This window comes from Macaca nemestrina, chromosome 20, assembly GCF_043159975.1.
Source record: "Macaca nemestrina isolate mMacNem1 chromosome 20, mMacNem.hap1, whole genome shotgun sequence".
In the NCBI taxonomy this organism is placed as follows: Eukaryota; Metazoa; Chordata; class Mammalia; order Primates; family Cercopithecidae; genus Macaca; species Macaca nemestrina.
In genome coordinates this window covers 61,166,668-61,190,379 of record NC_092144.1, presented here as the reverse complement: position 1 = coordinate 61,190,379, position 23,712 = coordinate 61,166,668, and the positions used below count along the sequence as shown (strand labels likewise).

General features: G+C 50.8%; 1 protein-coding gene across 3 annotated transcripts; it reads left to right on the top strand.

The window, feature by feature from the left end:
* The first annotated feature begins 8,182 nt into the window (after positions 1-8,182).
* Positions 8,183-16,770, top strand: LOC105497125 (kallikrein related peptidase 14). 3 transcript variants are annotated; one of them, XM_071087590.1, is made up of 7 exons: positions 8,183-9,940; positions 11,395-11,529; positions 11,615-11,676; positions 12,525-12,696; positions 14,935-15,188; positions 15,682-15,818; positions 16,477-16,770. In XM_071087590.1, exons 2-7 carry the CDS (start codon positions 11,504-11,506, stop codon positions 16,627-16,629), a joined length of 804 nt encoding a protein of 267 aa, XP_070943691.1. In that variant the 5' UTR covers positions 8,183-9,940; positions 11,395-11,503; the 3' UTR covers positions 16,630-16,770. The 3 variants fall into 3 exon arrangements, with proteins under 3 accessions (XP_070943691.1, XP_070943692.1, XP_070943690.1); XM_071087591.1 differs by lacking the exons at positions 8,183-9,940; positions 11,395-11,529; positions 11,615-11,676 and adding an exon at positions 11,781-12,323; XM_071087589.1 differs by lacking the exons at positions 8,183-9,940; positions 11,395-11,529; positions 11,615-11,676 and having other exon boundaries at positions 11,781-12,696; positions 16,477-16,768.
* Positions 16,771-23,712: the final 6,942 nt, after the last annotated feature.

Below are 23,712 nucleotides of genomic sequence, written 5' to 3'. Positions count from 1 at the left end.
TGGCCTTTGGTTCTGAGCAATGCAGAAGCCATGGAGGATATTTGGGCAAAGGAGGGATACTGATCACCCCTTTATTCACGCAGCAAACATTTCCTGACACCTCCTTGGAGCTGGCGGGCCCTGCGCAGGGCGGTGGGGCAATGCAGCTGAGTCAGCCCTGGTCCCTGCCCTCAATGGGCTCCCTGTCTGGCAGCAGAGGCGGGCAGGGACACTGGCAAGTCAAGACCCAGAGGGATACGTGCCACGGTGGGGCTTAGGAGGAACACAGGGGAGGCCCAAGGTGGGGCTTCTAACTCAGCGTGGTGCGTCATGGAATGCTTCCTGAAAGAGGTAATGTTTAAACCGGGAGCTGGAGATGAGTAAGAATGAGCACAGGAAAGGCGAGATGGGGACAAACGTGCAAGGCAGAGAGAACGGCAGGCACACAGGCCTGCAGGCATGGGAGCCCCGAGTCCCTGTGAGGCTTTGCCGCTCCTCCTCGTGCAGGGTGGTGGAGGGGGTGGCCAGCCCTCCATAAAGCACTGGAATTCTTCTGGCCGGGATGGGGCCCTGGGGAGGGTTAGAGCAGACAGGGCCGGCTCTGGGTGTCAGAAAGATCCCTCTGGGGCCATGTCCAGGAAGGACTGGAGTAGGGAAGATTCTGAGCCAGGAGGTCAGGGAGAGGGCTGGGACAAAGGTCTGGGAATGGATTTGGTAGCCAAAACTGGGGCAGTGGCAAGGGTGTCAGGATGGTGAGAACGGATGTGAGGGCTATTTAAGAAGTCCTCACCAAGAGCTGGGAACCCTACTGAATGCGGAGAGTTACGTGGACTCAAAGGCAGTGTAAATCCAAGAGACGTTTCTCCCAAGCAGGCTGAACAAAAACAACAACAACAAAAAGATGTTCGCCACGTATGCCAGTGGCCATGGTAAACCCGGGAGATTCTTTTGCTGAAGGAGGAAGGTTTAGTAAATATGGAGGGCAGGGGCAGGGAGCTGCTGAGGCTGGAGGCCCAAGTGAACACAGACGGTCCTTTAGCTAAACAGGAGGCCCCAGTCTTCATGGGGACAAAGGGACTTTTGCCGTGGCCTGTGTTCTCGGCAAACACAGCCCCTACATAAACACAGCTGAAGGTGGCAGTGGAGCGAAGCACCAGCGTCTCATCCCATCGGGTCCGAAGCATTCTCCCTGCTGCAGGGATGTGGAGCCCAGTCTCGGAAAGACCGGCTTCCCCATCTTCCACCTGTGTGCTCTCCGGGGGCTGAGTCACTGGAGATCACTGTCAGGTCTGAGGAGATGGGAACATTGAGGGCAGAGATTCTGGAGAAAAGCAGAGATTCCAAACAGGCTCTGAGATCATCTTCCTCCTTCAGCCTGTTTTCATAGAGCCCCTGCCACATACCAGGCAGCAGACGTGGCACCAGGGATTCAATAACAAGATAAACAAGGTCCCTGCCCTCGCGAAGCCTCAGTTCTAATGAGAGCCGTCTCTTCCTTCCACAAAGGTTTACTGAGCACCTCCTATGTGCCAGGGCATAGGGGCAGGTAAAGCCGGTGAAAATCCCTGTGCTGTCAGGGTTGGCACTCAAGCTGTGGGAGAGAGACGACGTAAGAGTAAGAAAGTAAATAAATAAAACATGAGAGACATCCGACAGTGATAAACACCATAGAGAGGAAGAAAACCAGCAATAATAATAAACAAGGAAGCAAACGGATAGAGCAATTACAGATCGAAATAAGGTGTAGGAAGGAAACCCACAAGAAGCTGAGATAGAAACTGGAAGGGAATATGCCAGCTCTAGAGAAGGTGGTCAGGAGATGACCTTTAAGCTGAAATCCGAAGGAATATCACAGGCAGAGTGGTGGGAAGCGTGTCCCAGGCAGAGGGAACAGCAAAGGCCAAGCCTCTAAGTTGGGAAAGCACCTCCTGTGTTAAGAAGATGGAAGATGTTCAAGGGGAGCAGAGGCACAGTACACAATGGGGTGATGAGGTTGGAAGGATGGACAGAAGCCAGACACCGAGTGCCTTGGAGGCATTTGGGTTTTATTATAATTGCAGTGGGGACTCACGGATGGGTTTTAAGCAGGTTTTAACATGATACTGTTTTAAGATGACGTTGCTGCCAAGTAGAGAATGGACTTAGCAGGGCGAGGGAGGGAGTGGTTGGGGGTCGAGGCTGGAAGCAACGAGACCAGTTTGGATGCTCTTGCACCTGTGTAGGTGAGAGATAAGGGTGACTTGGAAGAGGGTGACTGAGAGGAGACAAGTGGGCGGATTCTTTACTGTGTACTTTGGAGCTAAGTGACAGGAGCTGCCAAAATGGGAGATGAGAGCGAGGGAGGAATCAAGGACGCTCCCAGGCGTCTTTGACCCAAGCACCTGGGGAGAGGATGCTAACTTAGAGGAGACACAGGGGGAAGGTTGGGGCACACCATGGAGCTTAAACAGAAATAAATGGGGGGTAATAGAGGTGGGATGGGGGGCAGGAATGTTCACTGCCCATCGGCCGAGCCTCAGGGGCCTCCAGCTTTGCACACAGAGGCTGCCTGGCACAAAGCAGTTTTCAGTGCCAGCTCAGAAACGTCTGAGAGATTCACCCGGAGAGAGTTTGGATCATCAACAACACACATGAGATCAGAAGCAGAGAGGCATCAAGTCAGGCTGGCTGGGGTTCAAATCCCAGCCCTTCCATGCCACGTTAGACAACTGACCTCATTTCTCTCCACTTCGTCATCTGTAAAATGGGTGTCATCGTGTCTCATAGGGCTGGTGGGAGAATTAAGGGAGACATGGCACACAGCAGGGACTAGGAAAGTTGCCAACCAAAAGCCCATCAGGACCCGAGGGAAGACAGAGACGGGGGTCTGTCCACTCATCCCACGACCATTCACGGCGTGCACACTCACTCCAGGCCGTTCTAGGAGCTGGGGACCCATCAGGGAACGAGGCAAACAAAACTCTCAGCCCTCGCTGACATGGAAACGGATCTGCAGACAGAGTGGCATGGTGTCTAACAGACGAATGATCTGGGTTTGAGGCCTGGCTGTGCCACTTGCCCAGGTTACTTGTCTAAGGCCCAGTTTCCTCATCTATAACATGGTACTAATGAGAGTCCCTCGCCCCACGGGGCTTTCACAAGGATTAAATGTGAGGAGATGTATGTGAAGCCCTTGGTGACCGGCCCCATTGCTATGATAAGTGGACAGAGGGACAGGCACTGGCTGACACACGCAGTGGGAAGCTTCAGGAGAGAGGACCCCCCAACTTTCAAAGATAGGACCCCCCCAGCTTCTGCATCCCACTACCTCCACGTGGCCAGAGACCACCTCCCCCGCCATTGTTCCCACAGTCACACCCAACCTCTATCTCCATCCGGAAGGGCTCCACCTCTGAAACCACAAAATCCCACAGCCCACAGCCTCCCGTGCCTCTGTGCTGTGGTTGTGGGCGCCATACCTGTTCTTCCACCTTAAAGACGTCTGACCCTCCTCAGGCAGCCTCCCCACCAAGCCCCCTTGTCTCCACCCCCTGAGAACTTTAGGCTGAGTGCAATAAGCAGGTCACAAGAGGACAACTGTAATATGATTCCTTTGGGCCGGGTGCACTGGCTCACACCTTTAATCCCAGCACTTTGAGAGGCCGAGGCGGGAGGAGGATCACTTGAGCCCAGGAGTTCAAGCACAGCCCCAGAGTCCCCTCTGCCCTGGCGACCCTCAGCTCCCCAGTCCCAGCATCCCTCCCGCCATCACCCAGTCCTGCAGGCGCCTTCTCTTTGTCTACATCCAGGAAGTTGGAGGAAAAAAAAATCCACCAACTGCTGAGAAGGTACCCCCTTGAAACATGATCCTCAACATCACCTGGGCCCCTTCGCCGCCACCCTCAGCCTTCCAAGCCCCACCCACCAAGGCCCCTTGAGATGAGCCGACTGACGTCTCCTGGGAAGAAACAAGCCACAGGACAGACCAGCCTCGACTTCCTGCCATCGGGCCCACACCCTACCCGCACCCGACCTGCCCTTTCCTTCTTCCTTCCTGAAACAATGGAAGAGGCGTCTTTCCCCATGTCTGGGGCTGATCCCACCACATCGCTGGTTGCACCATCCACTCCTTTGTTCTTGAACATTTCGTGAGGTGATTAAGAGCTCCCCACCTGGGTTCAAATCATGGCGCCCCCATTCAGCGTTGTGTAACCTTGGCGAGTGGCCGAGCATTTCCGTCCAGGCTTCCTCCATCTGTACAATGAGGGGAGTAACAATACCGGAGGTACTCGCGAGCTCTCCCATGGCTAGGGGAAGGTGTCAGCGAGTTAATTCTCATGAAATTGTTCAAATCGTGTTGGACACACACATCGGTGTGCAAATGAACTTGATGGTGGCCTTGGGAGACAACAGAGGAAGAGTTAAGACCGTGGAGTGGAGGTTCAGACAGTCCTGGAGTCTCTGCTGCCTCCTGCACCTACCAGCTGTGGGACCCTGGACAAGCCACCTCCTCTCTCAGCCTCAGTTTCCCTGTCTGTAAAATGGGGACAAGACAGTGCCTCTCCTGAGGAGTCCAGACTTTCCATGACCTCACAGCCTTCATTGTTTCTTCTCCCCTCACCCACTCAGCCCCCTGCTGGCCGTCTTGCAGTTCCCAAACCTACAGACCCCTTTCACTGCAGGGGGGCCCTTGGTGCCACCTTTTCATAGACCCGCATAACTTGTAATGTCATATATTGTATTTATTTACTTTCTTTTTCTTCCAGAATATAGAGATCAGTAGGGCAAAGATTTTTTTTGGAAGGGGTATCTTTTGTGCTCATTGCTGTATCCTCTACAACTATGAGGGTGTGCACAGTAGGTGCTTGATAAATATTTGCTGAAAAGAGGTGGGGGAGAAAAGGAAGGCAGATGGGAGAAGAGGGAGGGATGAAGGGAAAGAGGGAGGAAAACAAAGGGAAAACACTAACCCAGATAAAGAACTTGGCTGGTTAAACAGAATCTGGTCTATATACACAATGGAATAGCATTCAGCCTTAGAAAAGGAAAGAAATCCTGGCACATGCTACAACGTGGATGAATGTTGAGAACATTAGGTTGAGTGAAATAAGCCAGTCACAAGAGGACAAATATAATATGATTCCTTTTGGCCAGGAGCAGTGGCTCACACCTGTAATCCCAGCACTTTGAGAGGCTGAGGTGGGAGGAGGATCACTTGAGCCCAGGAGTTCAAGACCAGCCTGGGCAGCATAGGGAGACCCCATCTCTACAAAAAAGAAAATTTTAATTAGCTGGGCATGGTGGTGTGCACCTGTAGTCCCAGCTACTCAGGAGGCTGAGGTGGGAGGATCACTTGAGCCCAGGAGGTTGTGGCTGCAGTGAGCTATGACTGCACCACTGCACCACTGCACTCCAGCCTGGGTGATAGAGTAACACTTATCTCTTAAAAAAAAAAAAAAAAAAAAAGGCTGATTCCTACTGATTCCTATTATGTCAGGTACCTAGATCTAGAGTAGTCAAATTCATAAAGACAGAATGTAGAATGATTGTTGCCAGGGGCTGGGGGACAGAGAAGCAGGGAGCTATCATTTAGTGGGTGCACAATTTGGGGACAATGAAAATGTCTGGGGGAGTTAGAGAGTAGTGATGGCTATACAGCAATGCGAATCTGCTGAATCCCATTGAACTGTACCTAAAAATGGTTAAAATGCTAGATTTTACGCTTTTTTTTTTTTTTGGTAGATATGGAGCCTCACTCTCTTGCCCAGGCTGGAGTGCAGTGGTGTGATCCCGCCTCACTGCCTGCCTCAGCCTCCCAAGTAGCTGGGACTACAGGCGCGCGCCACCATGCCCAGCTAATTTCTTTTGTATTTTAGTAGAGACAGGGATTCACCATGTTGCCCAGGCTGGTCTCAAAACTCCTGAATTCAGGCGGTCCGCCCTCTTTGGCTTCCCAAAGTGCTAGGATTACAGGCGTGAGCCACTGTGCCCGGCCTATGCTATGTTTATTTTACAACAATTAAAAAATGGTGAAATTTTCTTAAAGTTTAAACATTTTTAAAAAGGTCTCATCTGTCAGGCACAGTGGCTCACACCTGTAATCCCAACACTGGGAGGCCAAGGTGGGTGGATCACCTGAGGTCAGGAGTTTGAGACCAGCCTGGCCAACATGGTGAAACCCCGCCTCTACTAAAAATACAAAATGTAGCCAGGTGCGGTGGCGGGCGCCTGTAGTCCCAGCTACTTGAGAGGCTGAGGCAGCAGAATTGCTTGAAGCCAGGAGGCAGAGGTTGCAGTGAGCCGAGATCCCGCCACTACACTCCAGCCTGGGTGACAGAGTGAGACTCCATCTCAAAAAAAAAAAAAAAAAAAACAAGGTTTCATCACAGTCCCTGGCTTTGCTGAGCACAGAATACATGTGACCGATTGTTTTTGTTCCAAGTGCTATCCGGGTTTTCCTTTCTCATAAACAGCCATCACTGTCAAGCTCCCTTCTCTTCCCCTAATAGCCAAGAGCTGTCTGCACCTGTGGTCTCCTCTGCTCCTCCCAGCTTCCACCCCTAGCACACCACAGAAAACCTTTCTCTCCAGAATCACCCATCACCTGTCTTCCTTCCAGAGGCATCTGACCCCGCCCCCGCCCCCGCCACTCCCTCATTTAAAAAATGCTCTCTGGCTGGGCACAGCACGCTGGCTCACGCCTGTAATCCCAGCACTTGGGGAGGCCAAGGCAGGCAAATTGCTTGAGCCCTGGAGACCAACCTGGGCTACATCGTGAGACCCCGTCTCTACCAAAAAAATACAAAAATTAACTGGTTGTGGTAGCACGTGCCTGTAGTCCCAGCCACTCAGGAGGCTGAGGTGGGAGGACTGCTTGAGGCCAGGAGTTCAAGGCTGCAGTAAGCTGTGATTGCACCACTGCACTCCAGCCTGGGCAACAGAGTGAGACCCTGTTTAAAAAGAAATAAAAGCTCTCAACTTTCCTGACACTGCTCCCTCCTGGTGTCCCTCTTAGCTCTTCAATCACTCCTACCCCTGGGGTAACTGCTTCTCATCCCCTGAGCTGTGAGTCTTCAGTGGGGTCCTCTCACCGTATACCCTCTCCCTAGGTGGGCTCCACACCGCTGGTGTCCAGTGCCATCTGTGCCATGACGCCCCATCACTCTGAGCTCCAGACCCGAGTATCCCAAAGGATTCTGCTCTCCCCTACTCAGGATCATGCCACCACCCCCCATTACCCTTGGAGTAAAATTCTCACCCCTGCAGCACCAGGGCCCTACTGGTCTTGGCCACTCCTCTCTCCTATGCTCTGAGCTCTCTCACCATCCTCCTGCCCCACCATCCCTACTGGAAACCACTCACCTCCCTGCTACCCTCTCCTCACACTGTCCATCCTCCCTGGCAAACTCCTATTCATCTGCAGAACCCGGCTAAGACAGCCGCTCCTCCCGGAACCCTTTCCCACACCTGGGGCTCCATCCAGCCCCTCAGCCTCCTCCGGGGGAGCACATGTGACACCAGATGGAGTTTCCTGTGGCCCCGCTGGCCTGTCTCACCAGACCGTGAGTTCACACAGGAGCAGCGACTGAGGCCCTGTGTTCATTCATTCGTCAGATCTTTGTCGATGCCCATGGCACAGCAAACAAGACCATGCCAAGCAGGTGGTGGAGTGGTGGAGCGAGATACCCCGGGAACCTAGAATGTGGTGGGAAGAGGACCCAGCAACCCGGCCACGGCACGACGGGCATTGAGGGCCGGGCTGGGGGCGGCGGGTCCTTGGGAGCCACGGGCAGTGAACAGGGTCTCATCGGCTACATCTCCAGCTGTGTCCCTACCTTTGAGCTGAAGGCCTTGGGAAGCCTTCCAGGCATTCTGTGCCCTGGCTCAGGCTCTGCATAAACACAAGAACCCCCTCTTTATTTATTTGTTTGTGTGTTTGTTTGTTTATTTATTTATTTTGAGACAGAGTCTCACTCTGTCACCCAGGCTGGAGTGAAGTGGCTCAGTCTTGGCTCACTGCAGCCTCTGCTTCCCGGGTTCAAGCGATTCTCCTGCCTCAGCCTCCTGAGTAGCTGGGGCTATAGGCACCCACCACCATGCCTGGCTCATTTTTTTTTTTTTTTTTTGTATTTTTAGTAGAGATGGGGTTTCACCATGTTGGCCAGGCTGGTCTTGAACTCCTGACCTCAGGTGATCCACCTGCCTTGGCCTCCCAAAGTGCTGCGATTACAGGCGTGAGTCACCGCGCCTGCCCACCCTCCACCCACCCTTTAAAGAAAGGATTCTCTTGGATCCCAGGGAAAGAGTGGCATAAAGGAGCCGCTCTCGGGCTCCTGGGGGTTGACCAAGGCCTTCTGCTTAAATAGAGTTTCTTTTTAGGAACAAGGAGACCTTGTGTTTACTAGGAAATTCTGTTTTATTTTTAACTTTTTCCTTTGAGATAATTACAGACCCACAGGAGGCTACACACACAGTGTCGGGAATCTCCCTCACCTCCTTCCCCCCGTGGCGACACCTTGTGTAACTGTAGGTCCAGAATGGAAACCAGGAAATCAGCACAGAAACCAAACTATTAACGAGACTGCAGATCACACTGCGGGTTCATTTTTCACACGCGTTTCTTTGCACACGTGTGTGTGTGTGTGCACACGTGGGCTTCTGTGTCTCTTTATCTCATGTGTAGAATCGTGTCATCACCGCCACATCCAGCGCAGAGATGATTCGTCACCACAGAGCGGCTCCCTCCTGCTGCCCCATCCCTGGGTCCCAAGAGAGTCCTTTCTTAAAAGAGGGGGTTCTTGCCGGGCGCGGTGGCTCACGCCTGTAATCCTTGCACTTTGGGAGCCCAGGGAGGGTGGGTCATTTGAGGTCAGGAGTTTGAGACCAGACTGGCCAACATGGCGAAACCCCGTCTCTGGAGAAACTAAAAATACAAAAAAATAAGCAAGGCATGGTGGTGGGTGCCCATAGCCCCAGCTACTCAGGAGGCTGAGGCAGGAGAGTCGCTTGAACCCGGGAGGCAGAGGTTGCAGTGAGCCGAGATTGAGCCACTTCACTCCAGCCTGAGCTAAAGAGCGAGACTCTGTCTCAAAAAATATATATATATAAATAAATAAAAAATTTTTAAAAGTAAATAAATAAATAAATAAAACATAAAGAGGGGGTTTTTGTGTTGATGCAGAGCCTGAACCATGGCAGAGGAGGCCGGGAAGGCTCCCCGAGGCCTTCAGCTCACACAAAGCAAGACGGCCCGTAGTTAAACAGAAACAGTTCGGGAATCACAGAAAGGCACCTGGGGAGAGATGGGTGTGTGCATCCAGATGCAGGTGCACAGACAGTGCGTCCCCAGGTGCAGAGACAGATCCAGGCCAAGTACCAGCTCAAAGCGCCAACCTAGGTGGGTGTCCAGGTAGAGGGAGGCTGAGTCAGGCTGAGGCCGGGGTAACAGTTGGGGTAGCCAAGGGAGGCAGGCAGCCTCCTGAGTCACCACGTGGTCCAGGTATGGGGCTGCCCAGGCCCACAGACAGACACAAGCATTGGGGAATGTAAGGGGCTGGGGGAGGGGCTGAGGAGGGTAGGCCCTCCCCCAAATGAGGATGGAACCCCCCCAACTCCAGAACCCCTCTGCAGGCTGGCCAGATTCCTTCCCCACCTCATTCACTCTCTCTCTCCTCTTCTCTACCCTCTACCATTTTGAATTTCCGACCCCATCTCTTAAGACTCTCTCCTTCTGTGTCTGAATCTCTGTCCCCTTCTCTTTCTGGGTCTCTGTCCCCTTCTCTTTCTGGGTCTCTGTCCCCCTCTCTGGGTCTCTGTCACTCTCTCTTCGCATCTCCAGCTCTCACTTTGTCTCTGTACCTAGCTCTTCCCCACACCTCTGCAGATCCCAAGTTGGGGAACGGCAGTTCTGGCGCCAACCTTCCTGCTCCCTGCTGGGGCCTCTGCTCCCCCATCTCTTAGGAGTCGAAAGTGAGAAAGCAAGGTGGGCAGCTCTGCTCCAGGTCCAGGTATCTCCCACCCACCTCCTGCCTGTCTTCCATCCCACCCCGCCTCTCCATCTCTCCCTGGCGTTGCCATCTCTCATCTCTGCCTCTGTCTCCTCTGTTATTGTCCCCATCCCCTGTAGGTGCCCATCCTTCCTGTCTCCCCTCTGCCATCAGCCTGCCTGTCCTGTCCTCTTTCTCCCACCATGTCCCGTTCTCTTCCACGTCTCATGCCCACACTGCCTTCATCATCATCATCACTGTTGTTCTGTGTGTTTGTGGTGAGTGCCTCATGGTGGGGGCATCTCAGCCTCTCTCCTCTCTCTCCACTGTTTTCTCTTTCTGTGTGTCTGTTTGCATTCTGTCTCCACCTTCTTGCCTCCGTCTTTTGCTTTTCTCTCTCCACTTCTCCACACCCGTCTCTCTCTGCATCTCTGTGTCTCCCTCTTCCTCTGTCTTTTTTTCCCACCATCTGCCTTTCCTGTTCCCTGTCACATCCAGCTTCCACCTCTTTCTCCATCTCTCTCCTCAGTTCCTTCTCTCATGAGCACATCTCCCTCTGTGCTCGTATTCCTGGACCCCTCTCTCTCCACTGTCATATCTTCTCATTCATTTTCCCAGCCTCTCTCTCTCTCCCCCTCCCTCTTCCTCTCTCTCACTCTCTGTCTCTCTGTGTGTGTGTGTGCGTGTGTCTATGTATCTCTCTGTCTGTCTCTGTCTCTGTCTTTCCATCTCTCTCTGTCTCTCCATCTCTGTCTCTCTATCTCTGTCTCTCTGTCTCTGTCTGTCTCTCTGTCTTTGTCTCTCTCTGTCTGTCTCTGTGTCTCTCTGTCTCTGTCTCTCTCTCCATCTCTCCCTGTCTCTCTCCGTCTCTCTCTGTGTGTGTCTCTGTCTGGCTCTCTGTCTCTCTGTCTCACTCTCTGTGTCTCTCTCTGTCTCTCTCTGTGTCTCTCTCTGTCTGGCTTTCTCTCTGTCTCTCTGTCTCTCCATCTCTTTCTGTCTCTCTATCTCTCTCTCTCTCTCTCTCCCCTACTGTGACTCCCTCTCTCAGTGCCTCTCTTCCTCCCTCTCTCAGCCCCTTCTTGCCCTTTCCTCTGAGGCTCCCCACCCTGGTTTCCTGACTCCACCACCAGATCCACCACCTCCAGCAACTGAGAACCCTCCCGTGCCCACCCTGCCCTGGGGTCCCCTCCCAGGATTCCTTCTAGATTATAGCATCTTCCGGGGGCGGGTTCTCATGAACAATTGTGGCTGCTTTTTTGGCCAGAGAGGGGAGGGAGGGGATGGGATCAGGGAGTTCTGGAATGGGAACTAGGCAATAAAAAAAAAAAAAAAAAAAAATCAGAAGCAGGGCAGCAGGAGGTGGGGGCAGGGCCAGCTGTCCTGACCAGGGATAAAAGGCTTTGCCAGCGTGACTAGGAAGAGAGACACCTCCCCTCCTTCCTTCACCAAGACATCAAGGAGGGACCTGCGCCCTGCTCCTCATCCTCCCGCCTGTCGCCCGCAGAGCCTGCAGGCCCCGCCCTCCTGGTCTCTGGTCCCTACCTCTCTGCTCTGTCTTCATGTCGCTGAGGGTCTTGGGCTCTGGGTAAGTGGCCCTCGCTGTCTCTGCCTCTCAGCCCCTGGTTCTGTTGAAGGTTCCTTCTCTCTCACTTTCTCTCTGCATTTGACAGAACCTGGCCCTCAGCCCCTAAAATGTTCCTCCTGCTGACAGCACTTCAAGTCCTGGCTATAGGTAAGAGAAGGGTTGGGTATGACACAAGGGGCTCCCCTGGAGACTCTGAGAAGAGATGGGGAATGGGTCCTTGGGGCCCCTGGATGCTCATGGTGACCTCGTAAGAAAGAGCCGGGAGTGGTCTGGGGATCATGGCGGGGGAGCGTGCTGGAGGCCTAAATTCCTAGTTGTGGAGGTGCTGGGAAATGGCGGGACTGGGGAGAGAGGTGTTTATAAGATCTGGTGCAAAATAAATAAGGAATCGTAGAGAACCCTTAGGTCCTGAGTGGGTCATAACAGAAAGATCACAGGGTTCTACCTGACTGTGCTAGGAAAGAAAACGTGGGAAAGATGTTTTGTTGTCAGAGGGAAGGTGGAGAAGGACGATGGGGTGGCGGGATCGTGCTGTGGGGTGTGCGAGGTGGCTGGGGGCAAGTGTGGGGCAAGAGATGGTGGATCCTTGGGGTCCCACTGCGTGGAACTTTGGGGAAGAGACAGGAGGTCCTGGAATGTGTTGGGGAAGGACTCACTGGGGGGAAATGTGGCATATTTCGAGAAGTGATCACAGAAATTATGGGAGCGTAGAGCTGAGGGTCGTAGACGTAGCACGGTCCTGGATAAGGTGGCCATGGCACAAAATAAGAGACGCTACGGAGGTGACTTGGGAGGTGAGTCAGAAAACTCTCTGTGTTGGGGCAATAACGGGGTCAATATGGGACATGTCTCACCCGGGGTGGGATGGATAGAAGTGGGCGGTTTAGGGGTTAGACCAAAAGGAAGGGGATTTGTCAGTTCTGGAATCCTACAAACTTGCGAAGTGGAGAGTGTTTGCTCATCTACTTTCCCCACCCAATCCTGTCCACTCCTAGACATGACACGGAGCCAAGAGGATGAGAACAAGATAATTGGTGGCTATACATGCACCCGGAGCTCCCAGCCGTGGCAGGCGGCCCTGCTGGCGGGTCCCGGGCGGCGCTTCCTCTGCGGGGGTGCCCTGCTTTCAGACCAGTGGGTCATCACCGCTGCTCACTGCGGCCGCCCGTAAGTGACCCCCTCCCCTGTCCCTGTGTCCGCGAATTCTAGAGTCTAAAGCCCTAGAACGGAGCTGAGAACCTGGATCTCTGTGTAGAACCCAATGTAGTGGCTGGCTCCTGGTCCGAGGTCTAGAGAACAGCCTGGAACCAAAACCACAGCTCGGGATGTGGACTCCTCCGTAAATCTCGAACTCAGCGTAGGTTCTGAAAGCAGATGGGCAGCTTGGAACCCGTGGGCCTGCTGAGAACCAAACATCTAATCCAGTGATTCATCCAGAGGCCACGCATTACATCAAGACCAAGCTTAGCCCAAACCAGATTGGTGGCTGAATTCAGGACCCCGTCTACATTCAGAAACTAAGGAGACTACGTAGAACTCAGAGCCCAGTTCAGGACCTACAGTCTAGCCATAAATCCAGAACTGAAACCCTGCTCACAGCTGGAACATACAACTCTAAGAATAGAGGCAAAATCTGGAGGCTGTTCCACATCCAAGGTTTCGTTCAGAGTCCAGTCTATAGCTCCACTATGAGCAGCCTAGAATACAGACTTCAACCCAGTGTTTAAAGCCCAGAATGTGCCTGGCGCAGTGCATGCCTGTAATCCTAGCACTTTGGGAGGCCGAGGCAGGCAGATCACCTGAGGTCGGGAGTTCGAGACCAGCCTGACCAACGTGGAGAAGCCCTGTCTCTACTAAAAATGCAAAATTAGCCAGGTGTGATGGTGCATGCCTGTGATCTCAGCTACTCGGGAGGCTGAGGCAGGATAATCACTTGAACCCAGGAGGCGGAGGTTGCAGTGAGCCGAGATCGCGCCATTGCACTCCATCCTTAGCAACAAGAGTGAAACTCCATCTCAATAAATAAATAAATACATAAATAAACAAATCCCAGAATGGAGATCCTAATCGGAAGCCCCATATAAAACCTAGACCCCTCCTAAATTCTAGATCTGAACTTACAACCCAGACCCCAGCCAAGAAGTCAAAATACCTATAAGCCATGTCTATGCCATAAACAGAAGGTCAGTCTAGAACCTAGAGATCAAAGCTCAGGCCAGAGTCTAGAATATAAAGGCCAGAATGCAAATCAGACTCTAGAATCTTGGATCCAGGCCATAACCTGGAGCTCCAACTAGAACCCAGAGCCCAACCTGAGGTCAAGGGCTCAGATCAGAGTCCAGAACCAAGAGCCCTATAATCCAATATGAAACAGACCTGTAGAATCAAGAGCTCAGACCAGTGTTGAGAGCCCTGACCCCAGCTGGCGCACAGAGCTCATACTGTTGTCTAAGAACGGCTCATAAACCAGAGTTTAATAAGGAACCCAGAGCACCATCCAGAAATCGGAGCTATCAATGTGTCCAGAACCCATAGCCCAGGTCTTAATCCATTGCTCAAAATAAAACCCTCAGCCTATCCCAAAACAGAAACCCAACATCAGACTCTAGGAATTAAGTCACAGCCGGGCACGGTGGCTCGTGCCTGTAATTCCTTTACTTGGGAGGCCGAGGGGGGCGGATCAGTTGAGGTTGGGAATTCAAGACCAGTCTGGCCAATATGGGTGAAACCCCGTCTCTACTAAAAAATACAAAAATTAGCTGGGTGTGGTGGTGGGCACCTGTAGTTCCAGCTACTCGGGAGGCTGAGGTGGCTGAGGCGGGAGAATCACTTGAACCAGGAGCTGGAGGTCGCAGTAAGCTGAGATCGTGCCACCGTACTCCAGGCTAGATGACAGAGCGAGACTCCATCACAAAAAAAAAAAAAAAAAAAAAAAAATCAAGTCATAATCCAGGTTAGATCTAGAATCCTGATCTTAGCATAGAGTCAAAAGTCTAAGATGTCTAGAACCCAGAGCCCAGACTAGAAACGGAATGGAGCCTACTCCAGAATATCAGTTCTGATTTACAGCCTAGAGTCATAATGCAGTTTCACTTACAACTCAAAGCACAGAGCCCAGCACAGACCCTGGAACGGAGCCAAGCTCTCCCAATCATCACCTTCTTCCCAAGCCAGGAGCTGGAGCTCAGCCCAAGAGCAGAAGGAGAGGCAGCTGGGGCTGGGCCGAGAGAATGCCCTGGTCATGGGGAAGGGCACAGGAGGCCAAGAATGCTCGGCCTGCCGTTAGTGAGAAGCAGGCTAGACCTCAGGGAAGACTCATCACCTGGCCAGGGAATCGGGCCGGAGGGTGGGGAGGGGTCTCCGGCTCAGACACTGAGCAGCACTTCTCTTGGGGGTCGTGGCCAGGATCCTTCAGGTCGCCCTGGGTAAACACGACCTGAGGAGGTGGGAGGCCACCCAGCAGGTGCTGCGCGTGGTTCGCCAGGTGACGCACCCCAACTACAACTCCCGGACCCATGAAAACGACCTCATGCTGCTGCGGCTCCAGCAGCCCGCGCGGATCGGGAGGGCGGCCAGGCCCATTGAGGTCGCCCAGGCCTGTGCCAGCCCCGGGACCTCCTGCCGAGTGTCAGGCTGGGGAACTATATCCAGCCCCATCGGTGAGGACTCCTGCGTCTTGGAAAGCAGGGGGCTGGACCTGGACTCCTGGGTCTGAGGGAGGAGGGGCTGGGCCTGGACTCCTGGGTCTGAGGGAGGAGGGGCTGGGATCTGGACTCCTGGGTCTGAGGAAGGAGGGGCTGGGGGCCTGGGCTCCTGGGTCTGAGGGAGGAGGGGCTGGACCTGGACTCCTGGGTCTGAGGGAGGAGGGGCTGGGGGCCTGGGGCTCCTGGGTCTGAGGGAGGAGGGGCTGGGCCTGGACTCCTGGGTCTGAGGGAGGAGGGGCTGGGATCTGGACTCCTGGGTCTGAGGAAGGAGGGGCTGGACCTGGACTCCTGGGTCTGAGGGAGGAGGGGCTGGGATCTGGACTCCTGGGTCTGAGGAAGGAGGGGCTGGGCCTGGACTCCTGGGTCTGAGGGAGGAGGGGCTGGGGGCCCGGACACTGGGGTCTTATGGGAGGGTAGACCCAGTCATAATCCTGCAGTGCTCCCCCAGCCAGGTACCCCGCCTCTCTGCAATGTGTGAACATCAACATCTCACCGGATGAGGTGTGCCAGAAGGCCTATTCTAAAGCCATCACGCCTGGCATGGTCTGTGCAGGAGTTCCCCAGGGCGGGAAGGACTCTTGTCAGGTAAGGCTCAGGATGGGAGCTGGGGGAGGGATTATGTGGGACTGGGATTTAGGCAGACGATGTCAGGAGCATGGAATTCTGCAGAGGTCTTCAAAAGAGAGTGAGCTGCAGGGATGGAGAGATTCCGATAGCCAGGCTACCCTGCTTCCTAGCCCTGTACCCCCTGGGTAATGGACTCAAAGCATTCATGCCTCAGTTTCCTCATCTGTCAGGTGGGGATAACCCTCTTAGGGTAGTTGGTGGAGTAGGATGAGGCAGGTTGGGGAAAGATCGCAGAGTGGCATCTGCTCATATGGGTCTGGGAAAGGCTGTGCTGAGGCTTCTAGAAATCTGAATGCATCCTTGAGAGAGGCAGAGACGGGGAAATAGAAAAAGAGAGACACACAAGTGTTCTACAGGTGGAGCGAACAGAGAGGGGCCCGGTGAGACTCAAGGGACAGGCAGGTGCACACAGAGACAGAGCCAGACCCAGTGGAGGGGGAAGGAAGTGCCCTGACCTCTGGGACTGAGACCTCAGAGCTGGGGCAGGACTGTGTCCCTAACTGTCCACCCCAGAGTCTCTTCCTGTCTCCCTGACTATCTCCGCTTCTTGGGTTCTCTGTGCCATGGCTCTAGCCACCTGTCCATCGGTGTCTCTATCTCTGTTCCTCCCCCTCAGGGTGACTCTGGGGGACCCCTGGTGTGCAGAGGACAGCTCCAGGGCCTTGTGTCTTGGGGAATGGAGCGCTGCGCCCTGCCTGGCTACCCTGGTGTCTATACCAACCTGTGCAAGTACCGAAGCTGGATTGAGGAAACGATGCGACACAAATGATGGTCTTCACGGTGGGATGGACTTCGTCAGCTGCCCAGGCCCTCCTCTCTGCACTCAGGCCCCAGCGCCTCCTCCCTCAGACCCAGGAGCCCAGGCCCAGCCCCTCCTCCCTCAGACCCAGGAGTCCAGGCCCCAGCCCCTCCTCCCTCAGACCCCGGAGTCCAGGCCCCCAGCCCTTCCTCCCTCAGACCCAGAAGCCCAGGCCCCAGCCCCTCCTCCCTCAGACCCCGGAGTCCAGACCCCAGCCCCTCCTCCCTCAGACCCAGGAGTCCCAGTCCCCCGCTCCTCCTCCCTCAGACCCAGGAGGACAGGTCCCAGCCCCTCCTCCCTCAGACCCAGGAGTCCAGACCCCAGCCCCTCCTCCCTCAGTCCCAGGAGCCCCAGTCCCCCGCTCCTCCTCCCTCAGACCCAGGAGGACAGGTCCCAGCCCCTCCTCCCTCAGACCCAGGAGTCCAGACCCCAGCCCCTCCTCCCTCAGACCCAGGAGTCCAGACCCCAGCCCCTCCTCCCTCAGTCCCAGGAGCCCCAGTCCCCTGCTCCTCCTCCCTCAGACCCAGGAGGACAGGTCCCAGCCCCTCCTCCCTCAGACCCAGGAGTCCAGACCCCAGCCCCTCCTCCCTCAGACCCAGGAGTCCAGACCCCAGCCCCTCCTCCCTCAGACCCAGGAGTCCAGGCCCAGCCCCTCCTCCCTCAGACCCAGGAGTCCAGGCCCCCAGCCCTTCCTCCCTCAGACCCGGGAGCCCAGGCCCCCAGCCCCTCCTCCCTCAGACCCCGGAGCCCAGGCCCCCAGCCCCTCCTCTCTCAGACCCAGGAGTCCAGGCTGCAGCCCCTCCTCCCTCAGACCCAGGAGGACAGGCCCAGCTCCTCCTCCCTCAGACCCAGGAGCCCAGTCCCCAGCAACCTGATCTTTACTCCGGCTCTGATCTCTCCTTTCCCAAATCAGTTGCTTCAAGCGTTTTCTCCCCACCATGCCCCCACCCTTGCTGTGTCACCATCACAGAGGAACAGAGGGCAGGAGCACAGACACCTTAAACCGGCATTGCATTCCGAAGAAGACAATTTTTAACACGCTTAGTGTCTCTAAAAACCGAATAAATAATGACAATAAAAAATGGAATCATCCTAAGTTGTATTAATTCATCCATTTATTTATTTTTTATATTTTGAGACAAGGTCTTGCTCAGTCTCCGGCTGGAGTGCCGTGACACAATCATGGCTCACTGCAACCTCAACCTCCTGGGCTCCAGTGATCCTCTTACCTCAGCCTGCCGGGTAGCTGGGACCACAGGTGCCTGTCACCATGCCCGGATACTTTTCAAATTTTTTGTAGAGACGAGGTTTCCCTGTGTTGCTCAGGTTGGTCTCGAACACCTGGCCTCAAGCGATCCACCTCCCTCAGTTTCCCAAAGTGCCGGGATTGCAGGTGTGAGCTGTCGCGCCCAGCCTCATCCATTCATTTAATTACTTCAAGAAACAGGTACACAGTGGCCTCACCATGCCCAGCCGGGAGCTGTGTACTGACAAGTGGCTGCCTCCCTCTTTGCGTGGTTTTCCTCGGGAATCCCCCGTCCACCCCACTGTATCAGGTTTCTAGACGGTAACACCTCAGCCCTGCAGAGTGACCTTGAGCACGACTGCCTTCTACCAGCCTCCTCCCTGGAGCCCCTGTGGTCCAGGGCAGAGAACTAACTGCCTTGTTTCCTGGAAAATTCTATGCAAATGAAGATGTCCTCTTTTTCCTAATCAGATCTCAGGTGAGGAGAGTTGAGTTAATCACAGGCTTCAGTTCCTGTCCAGGCAAAGCCTTTCTCTCGTTTTATTAATTTATTTCCACTCTTCATCTCTGGCTGTGCTCCCTTCCCTTCCCACAGGCACCGACACAGATGACTTTGAATGCCCTGCATCCTTGGAAAACAACGCAGTGTCACGGTGTTGTTTCTAATTTACATGAAACCATTGTGTTAGGAATCTCATTCTCTTTCTTACTTTCACTCATCAACAGCTATTGAGTACCTACTACGCGCCAGGCATTGGTCTATTTATTGGGCATCTGCTATGCACCTGGTATTGTTCTGGGTGCTGGAGGAAGCGCTGTGAGCAAGCCAGTCAGAATCCCTGCCCTCACAGAGCTTATATTCTAGCAGGAGATGACAGACAAGAAGCCGTAAACATAATTTTAAAATAAAGCAGAGTCCCTGTGAGTAACGAGGTCAATAAACGTGGGCTGGGCGGCAGGCCCAATGTGTGCCAGGACCAGCTCATACATGCTCGCAGGAGTCTACCGGCAAATTTTCAGGAATTTCGAGAGCTGGTTGCTAAATGCAGCCATTATTAAAAATTAAATTACATAAGCTTATAATTACATAATTGATTGAAAAAATTGTCAGTAAATACTCAAAACTCAACTGTTGCTAATTATTTCAATGAATACCTATGCTTGGGAGTGAGGTATGTCTCTTGTACTACGTCTGTAATGATGAGCTTCTGTACATCTCTTTCCAGCTCCCCAACTCTGTATGCACCAGTAGCTTGACAATAGCCAAAGTAGGAGTATTTACTGCACTGAAATTGAAAAACACTAGAGATAGGGCTTTGCTGGACAGTCATTGCCAAACCTTTACCAGGCACCCTTGGATGGGTCTGCCTGGGAATGACCTAATGATCTTAGTGTCTGTCTTCTCAAAGTTCTGTGCTTGGATACTACAGAGTACAGATAAAATAGAATGTTGTACTCACCTTATGTTCTATGGAGACAGCACAGTATTGGGGAACCCGAGGGTGGCAGGTTTGGGACATGGCACGAAAGATTGCTGGGAAGTAGAGGCTGCCTCCTTTTTCCTCATCCTCCCACCCCTTCCCCCAGCTTCTGGTAACCACCATTCTACTCTCTTCTTCTAAGAGTTTGAGTTTTTTAGATTTCACATATAATTGAGAAATTATATGTGATTTCACATATAATTGTGAAATTATATGTGATTTCACATATAAGTGAAAATATAATTATGTATGATTTCACATATAACTGAGATCATGCAGTATTTGTCATTCTATGTCTGACCTATTTCACTTAACACAGTGTCCTCCTGGTCCATCCATGTTGTCACAAATGACAGGATTTCTTTCTTTTATAAGGTAGAATAATATTAAATTATACTGATATTAATATATTACATTTCCTTTATCCACTCATCCATCAACAGACACACAGGTTGTTTTCATATCCTGATCATTATGAATAATGCCACCACGAACATGGGTGTGCAGATATTACTTTGAGATACCAATTTCATTTCCTTGCACCAACTTACATTCCCACCAACAGGGTACAAGGATTCACTTTTTTTTCCCCCACATCCTTGCCAAGGTTGTTATTGTTTGCCTTTTCTATACTAGTCATTCCAAAATGTGGGAGGCGATATCTTACTGTGATTTTAATTTGTGTTTCCCTGATGATTAGTGATAGTGAGCACCTTTTCATATACTTGATCCCTTGTATGTCTTCTTTGGAGAAATGTCTATTCGGGTCCTTTGCCCTTTTTTTTTTTTTCCCGGAGACAGAGTCTCCCTTTTGTCCAGGCTGGAGTACAGTGGTGTGATCTCAGTTCACCGCAACCTCCACCTCCTGGGTTCAAGCGATTCTTCTGCCTCAGCCTCCCAAGCAGCTGGGATTACAGGCATCTGCCACCATGCCCAGCTAATTTTTGTATTTTTAGTAGAGACAGGGTATCATCATGTTGGCCAGGCTGGTCTCAAATTCCTTACCTCAGGTGATCCACCCACCTCAGCCTGCCAAAGTGCTGGGATTTCAGGCATGAGTCACTGCGCCTGGCCCTTTGTCCATTTTTTAATTGGGTTATTTGTTTTCTTGCTGTTGAGTTTTTGCATTCCTTATATATCTTGGATATTGACCCTTTATCAGATACATCATTTGTAAATATTTCCTCCCATTCGGTAGGTTGTCTTTTCACTCTGTTGATCATTATCTGTTGGTTGTTTCCTTTGGTGCACAGAAGCTTTTTCATTTGATACAACCCCATTTGTTTTGTTGTCTGTGCTTTGATATATTTTATTATTTAGATATTTTATATCTAAAATATCATTGCCCAGACAAATGTCAAGAAGTTTTTTCCCCAGGTCTTCTTCTTATCATTTTACAGTTTCAGGTCTTATGTTTAAATCCTTAACCCATTTTGAGTTGATTTTTATACATGGCATGAGATAGGAGTCCAATTTTATTCTTCTCCTTGTAGGTATCCAGTTTTTCCAACAGCTTTTGTTAAAAAGAATATCCTTTTCCTTTGGGTTAAAGATCAGTTGGCGGTAAATGTGTGGATTTATTTCTGAGCTCTCTGTTCTGTTCCACTGATTATATGCCTGTTTTTGTGCCAGTACCATGCTGTTTTGGTCACTATAGCTTTGTAGTATGTTTTGAAATCAGACAGTATGATGTCTCCAGCTTTGTTCTTCTTGCTCAAGGTTACAGGGTCTTTCATGGTTCCATATTTATGATTATTTTTTCTACTTCTGTGGAAAAAAAATGCCATTGGAATTTTGATAGGGATTGCAATGAAAATGTAGATAGTTTTGGTTAGTATTGACATTTTAACAGTATTAATTCTTCCAATTCACAAATATGGGATATCTTTCCATTTCTTTATGTTGTCTTCAATTTTTTTCATCAATGTTTTATAGTTTTCAGTGTACAGATTATTTACTTCCTTGGTTAAGTTTATTTTTAAGCATTTTATTGTTTCTGATGCCATTGTAAATTGAGTTGCTTTCTCAATTTTTTTCTAATAATTCATTGTTAGGATGTATAAACACAACCAAATTTTGTATCTTGCAACTTTACTGAATTCATTTATGAGTTCTAACAGTTTTTTGGTGGACTCTTCAGGGTTTTCTGCATATAAGATATGTCATCTGCAAACAGAGGTAATTTTACTCTTTCTTTCTGATCTGGATGCATTTTATTCTTTTTCATGCCTAATTACTATGGCTAGGACTTCTAGTGCTAATGTTGAATACAAATGGCTAGAGTGGGCATCCTTGTCTTGTTCCTGATCTTAGAGGAAAAGCTTTCAAGTTTTCACCCTTGGGTATGATGTTAGCTGTGGATTTGTCATATATGGCCTCTACTGTGTGAGGTACATTCTCTCTATACCTAATTTGTTGACTGTCTTTATCATGAAATGATGTGGTATTTTGCCAAATGATTTTTCTGTACCTATTAAGATGATCATATAATTTTTATCCTGCATTCTGTTGAGGTATATCACGCTTTGTGATTTGTGCATGTTGAACCATCCTTATATCCCAGGGATAAATCCCACTTGATCATGGTGTATGATGTTTTTAATATGCTACTGAATTTAGTTTGCTAGTGTTTTGTTGAGGATTTTTGCATCTATATTCATCAGAGATATTGGCCTATCATTTTCTTTTCTTATAGTGTCCTTGTCTGAGTTTGTGGAGGTTGCATCTTCTGTGTCAAGGTGATAAACACACACTGTGGGTTTAATACACAGCAGTCATACAAGCCCTATAGGAAAAAGGAGACAAAAGAAGCTGTGTACTTGAGTAGATTTGGGCCCCCAGTGACATGATATAACTCACGCTATAATTCTCATCCTGCATCCTTCTACAAAGCTAAGTAAAAATAGTTTAAAGATTACTTTAATCATTTTTGCAACTCAAAGTTCCAGTTGTGTTGGTTGAGCACCATATTTTGTTGATTTAAAGACACATTGTTTTCATATTTTTAACATCTCTGAAATTAGGAGGCATCTTACATCTTAATTCAGCGTGATGTCTTACATGTCATAATTTAATTGACAACTTCTTTTTCTTTCTGAGTGGTCTACAAAATAACAGTGCAAATATAATCAACAGTATTTTACATTCAATTAAATAGTGTGTGAAGGAAGGCAAGTGTAGGTGAGGAGTCAGTTTGTATTATTAAATAGGTCGTCTGATTTTGTCAAATAATCTTCTAACGATCTATCTGCATCATTGTTTGCTCATCTAGTTCATTGCTTCTAACTGCCCCAGAGTCTTCTAGACATATGTTGTCCAATATGGTAGCCATTAGCCACAAGTGGTGTGGCCATTTAACTTTTGATTAAAATTAATTAAAATTAGATACACCTTAAAATTCCATTCTTTAGTCATACTCACAACATTTCAATAACCATATGTGGCTAGTGGCTGCCATATTGGACAGCATAGATATATTATAGATAGAATTATTTCCATCATCACTGAAAGTCCCATTGAACAGCACTACTCTAGTTTTCACCCTTGTTTCACATAGCGTGGTGCAGAAAATAGCAGCTTCTGAATCACCTGGAGCTTATTAGAACTGGAGTCTTAGATCTCACCCAGACCAACTGAATCAGAATCGGCACTATATATAACAAGATTGCCAGGGCATTCAGTGCATGTTAGGATGTAAGAAGCACCACTGCATAGTATACATCCACCATGTTTAGTAACCCGGTCCTCCGATGATGGATACCTAGGTTACCTTCACTTTGAGTGTGCCACTTATACATCTATATAAGACTCCTCTTGACCATTCACACAGGAGTGGGACCAAGGGGCCTAAAGGCCTATTATTAATCAATTTCACCAAATATTGGCAAGTTTTTGTCTAAAAAAGAAGTGTTTGACCAGGTGCGGTGGCTCACGCCTGTAATCCCAGCACTTTGGGAGGCCAAGGTGGGCAAATCACGAGGTCAGGAGATAGAGACCATCCTGGCTAACACGTTGAAACCCTGTCTGCACTAAAAATACAAAAAATTACCAGGCGTGGTGGCGGGCGCCTGTAGTCCCAGTTACTCAGGAGGCTGAGGCAGGAGAATTGCTTGAACCTGGGAGGCTGAGGTTACAGTGAGCCGAGATTGCACCACTGCACTCCAGCCTGGGCAACAGAGAGAGACTCCATCTCAAAATAAAACAAAACAAAACAAAACAAAAATTAGGGTTCTTCCCTCTCCATGCCTTCAACAATATCCATATTTATTCATTCAGTAAAGAAGAGTTTTTCCCTTTCCACACCTTCAACAATATCCATATTTGCCG

Excerpts from the sequence above, each read along its gene's own strand:
- LOC105497125 (XM_071087589.1), top strand. The coding sequence starts at position 12,284 with ATGGCACAAAATAAGAGACGCTACGGAGGTGACTTGGGAGGTGAGTCA. Across the intron at positions 12,697-14,934 it reads GCTGCTCACTGCGGCCGCCC|GATCCTTCAGGTCGCCCTGG; the intron begins GTAAGTGACCCC and ends GGTCGTGGCCAG. Across the intron at positions 15,189-15,681 it reads AACTATATCCAGCCCCATCG|CCAGGTACCCCGCCTCTCTG; the intron begins GTGAGGACTCCT and ends GTGCTCCCCCAG.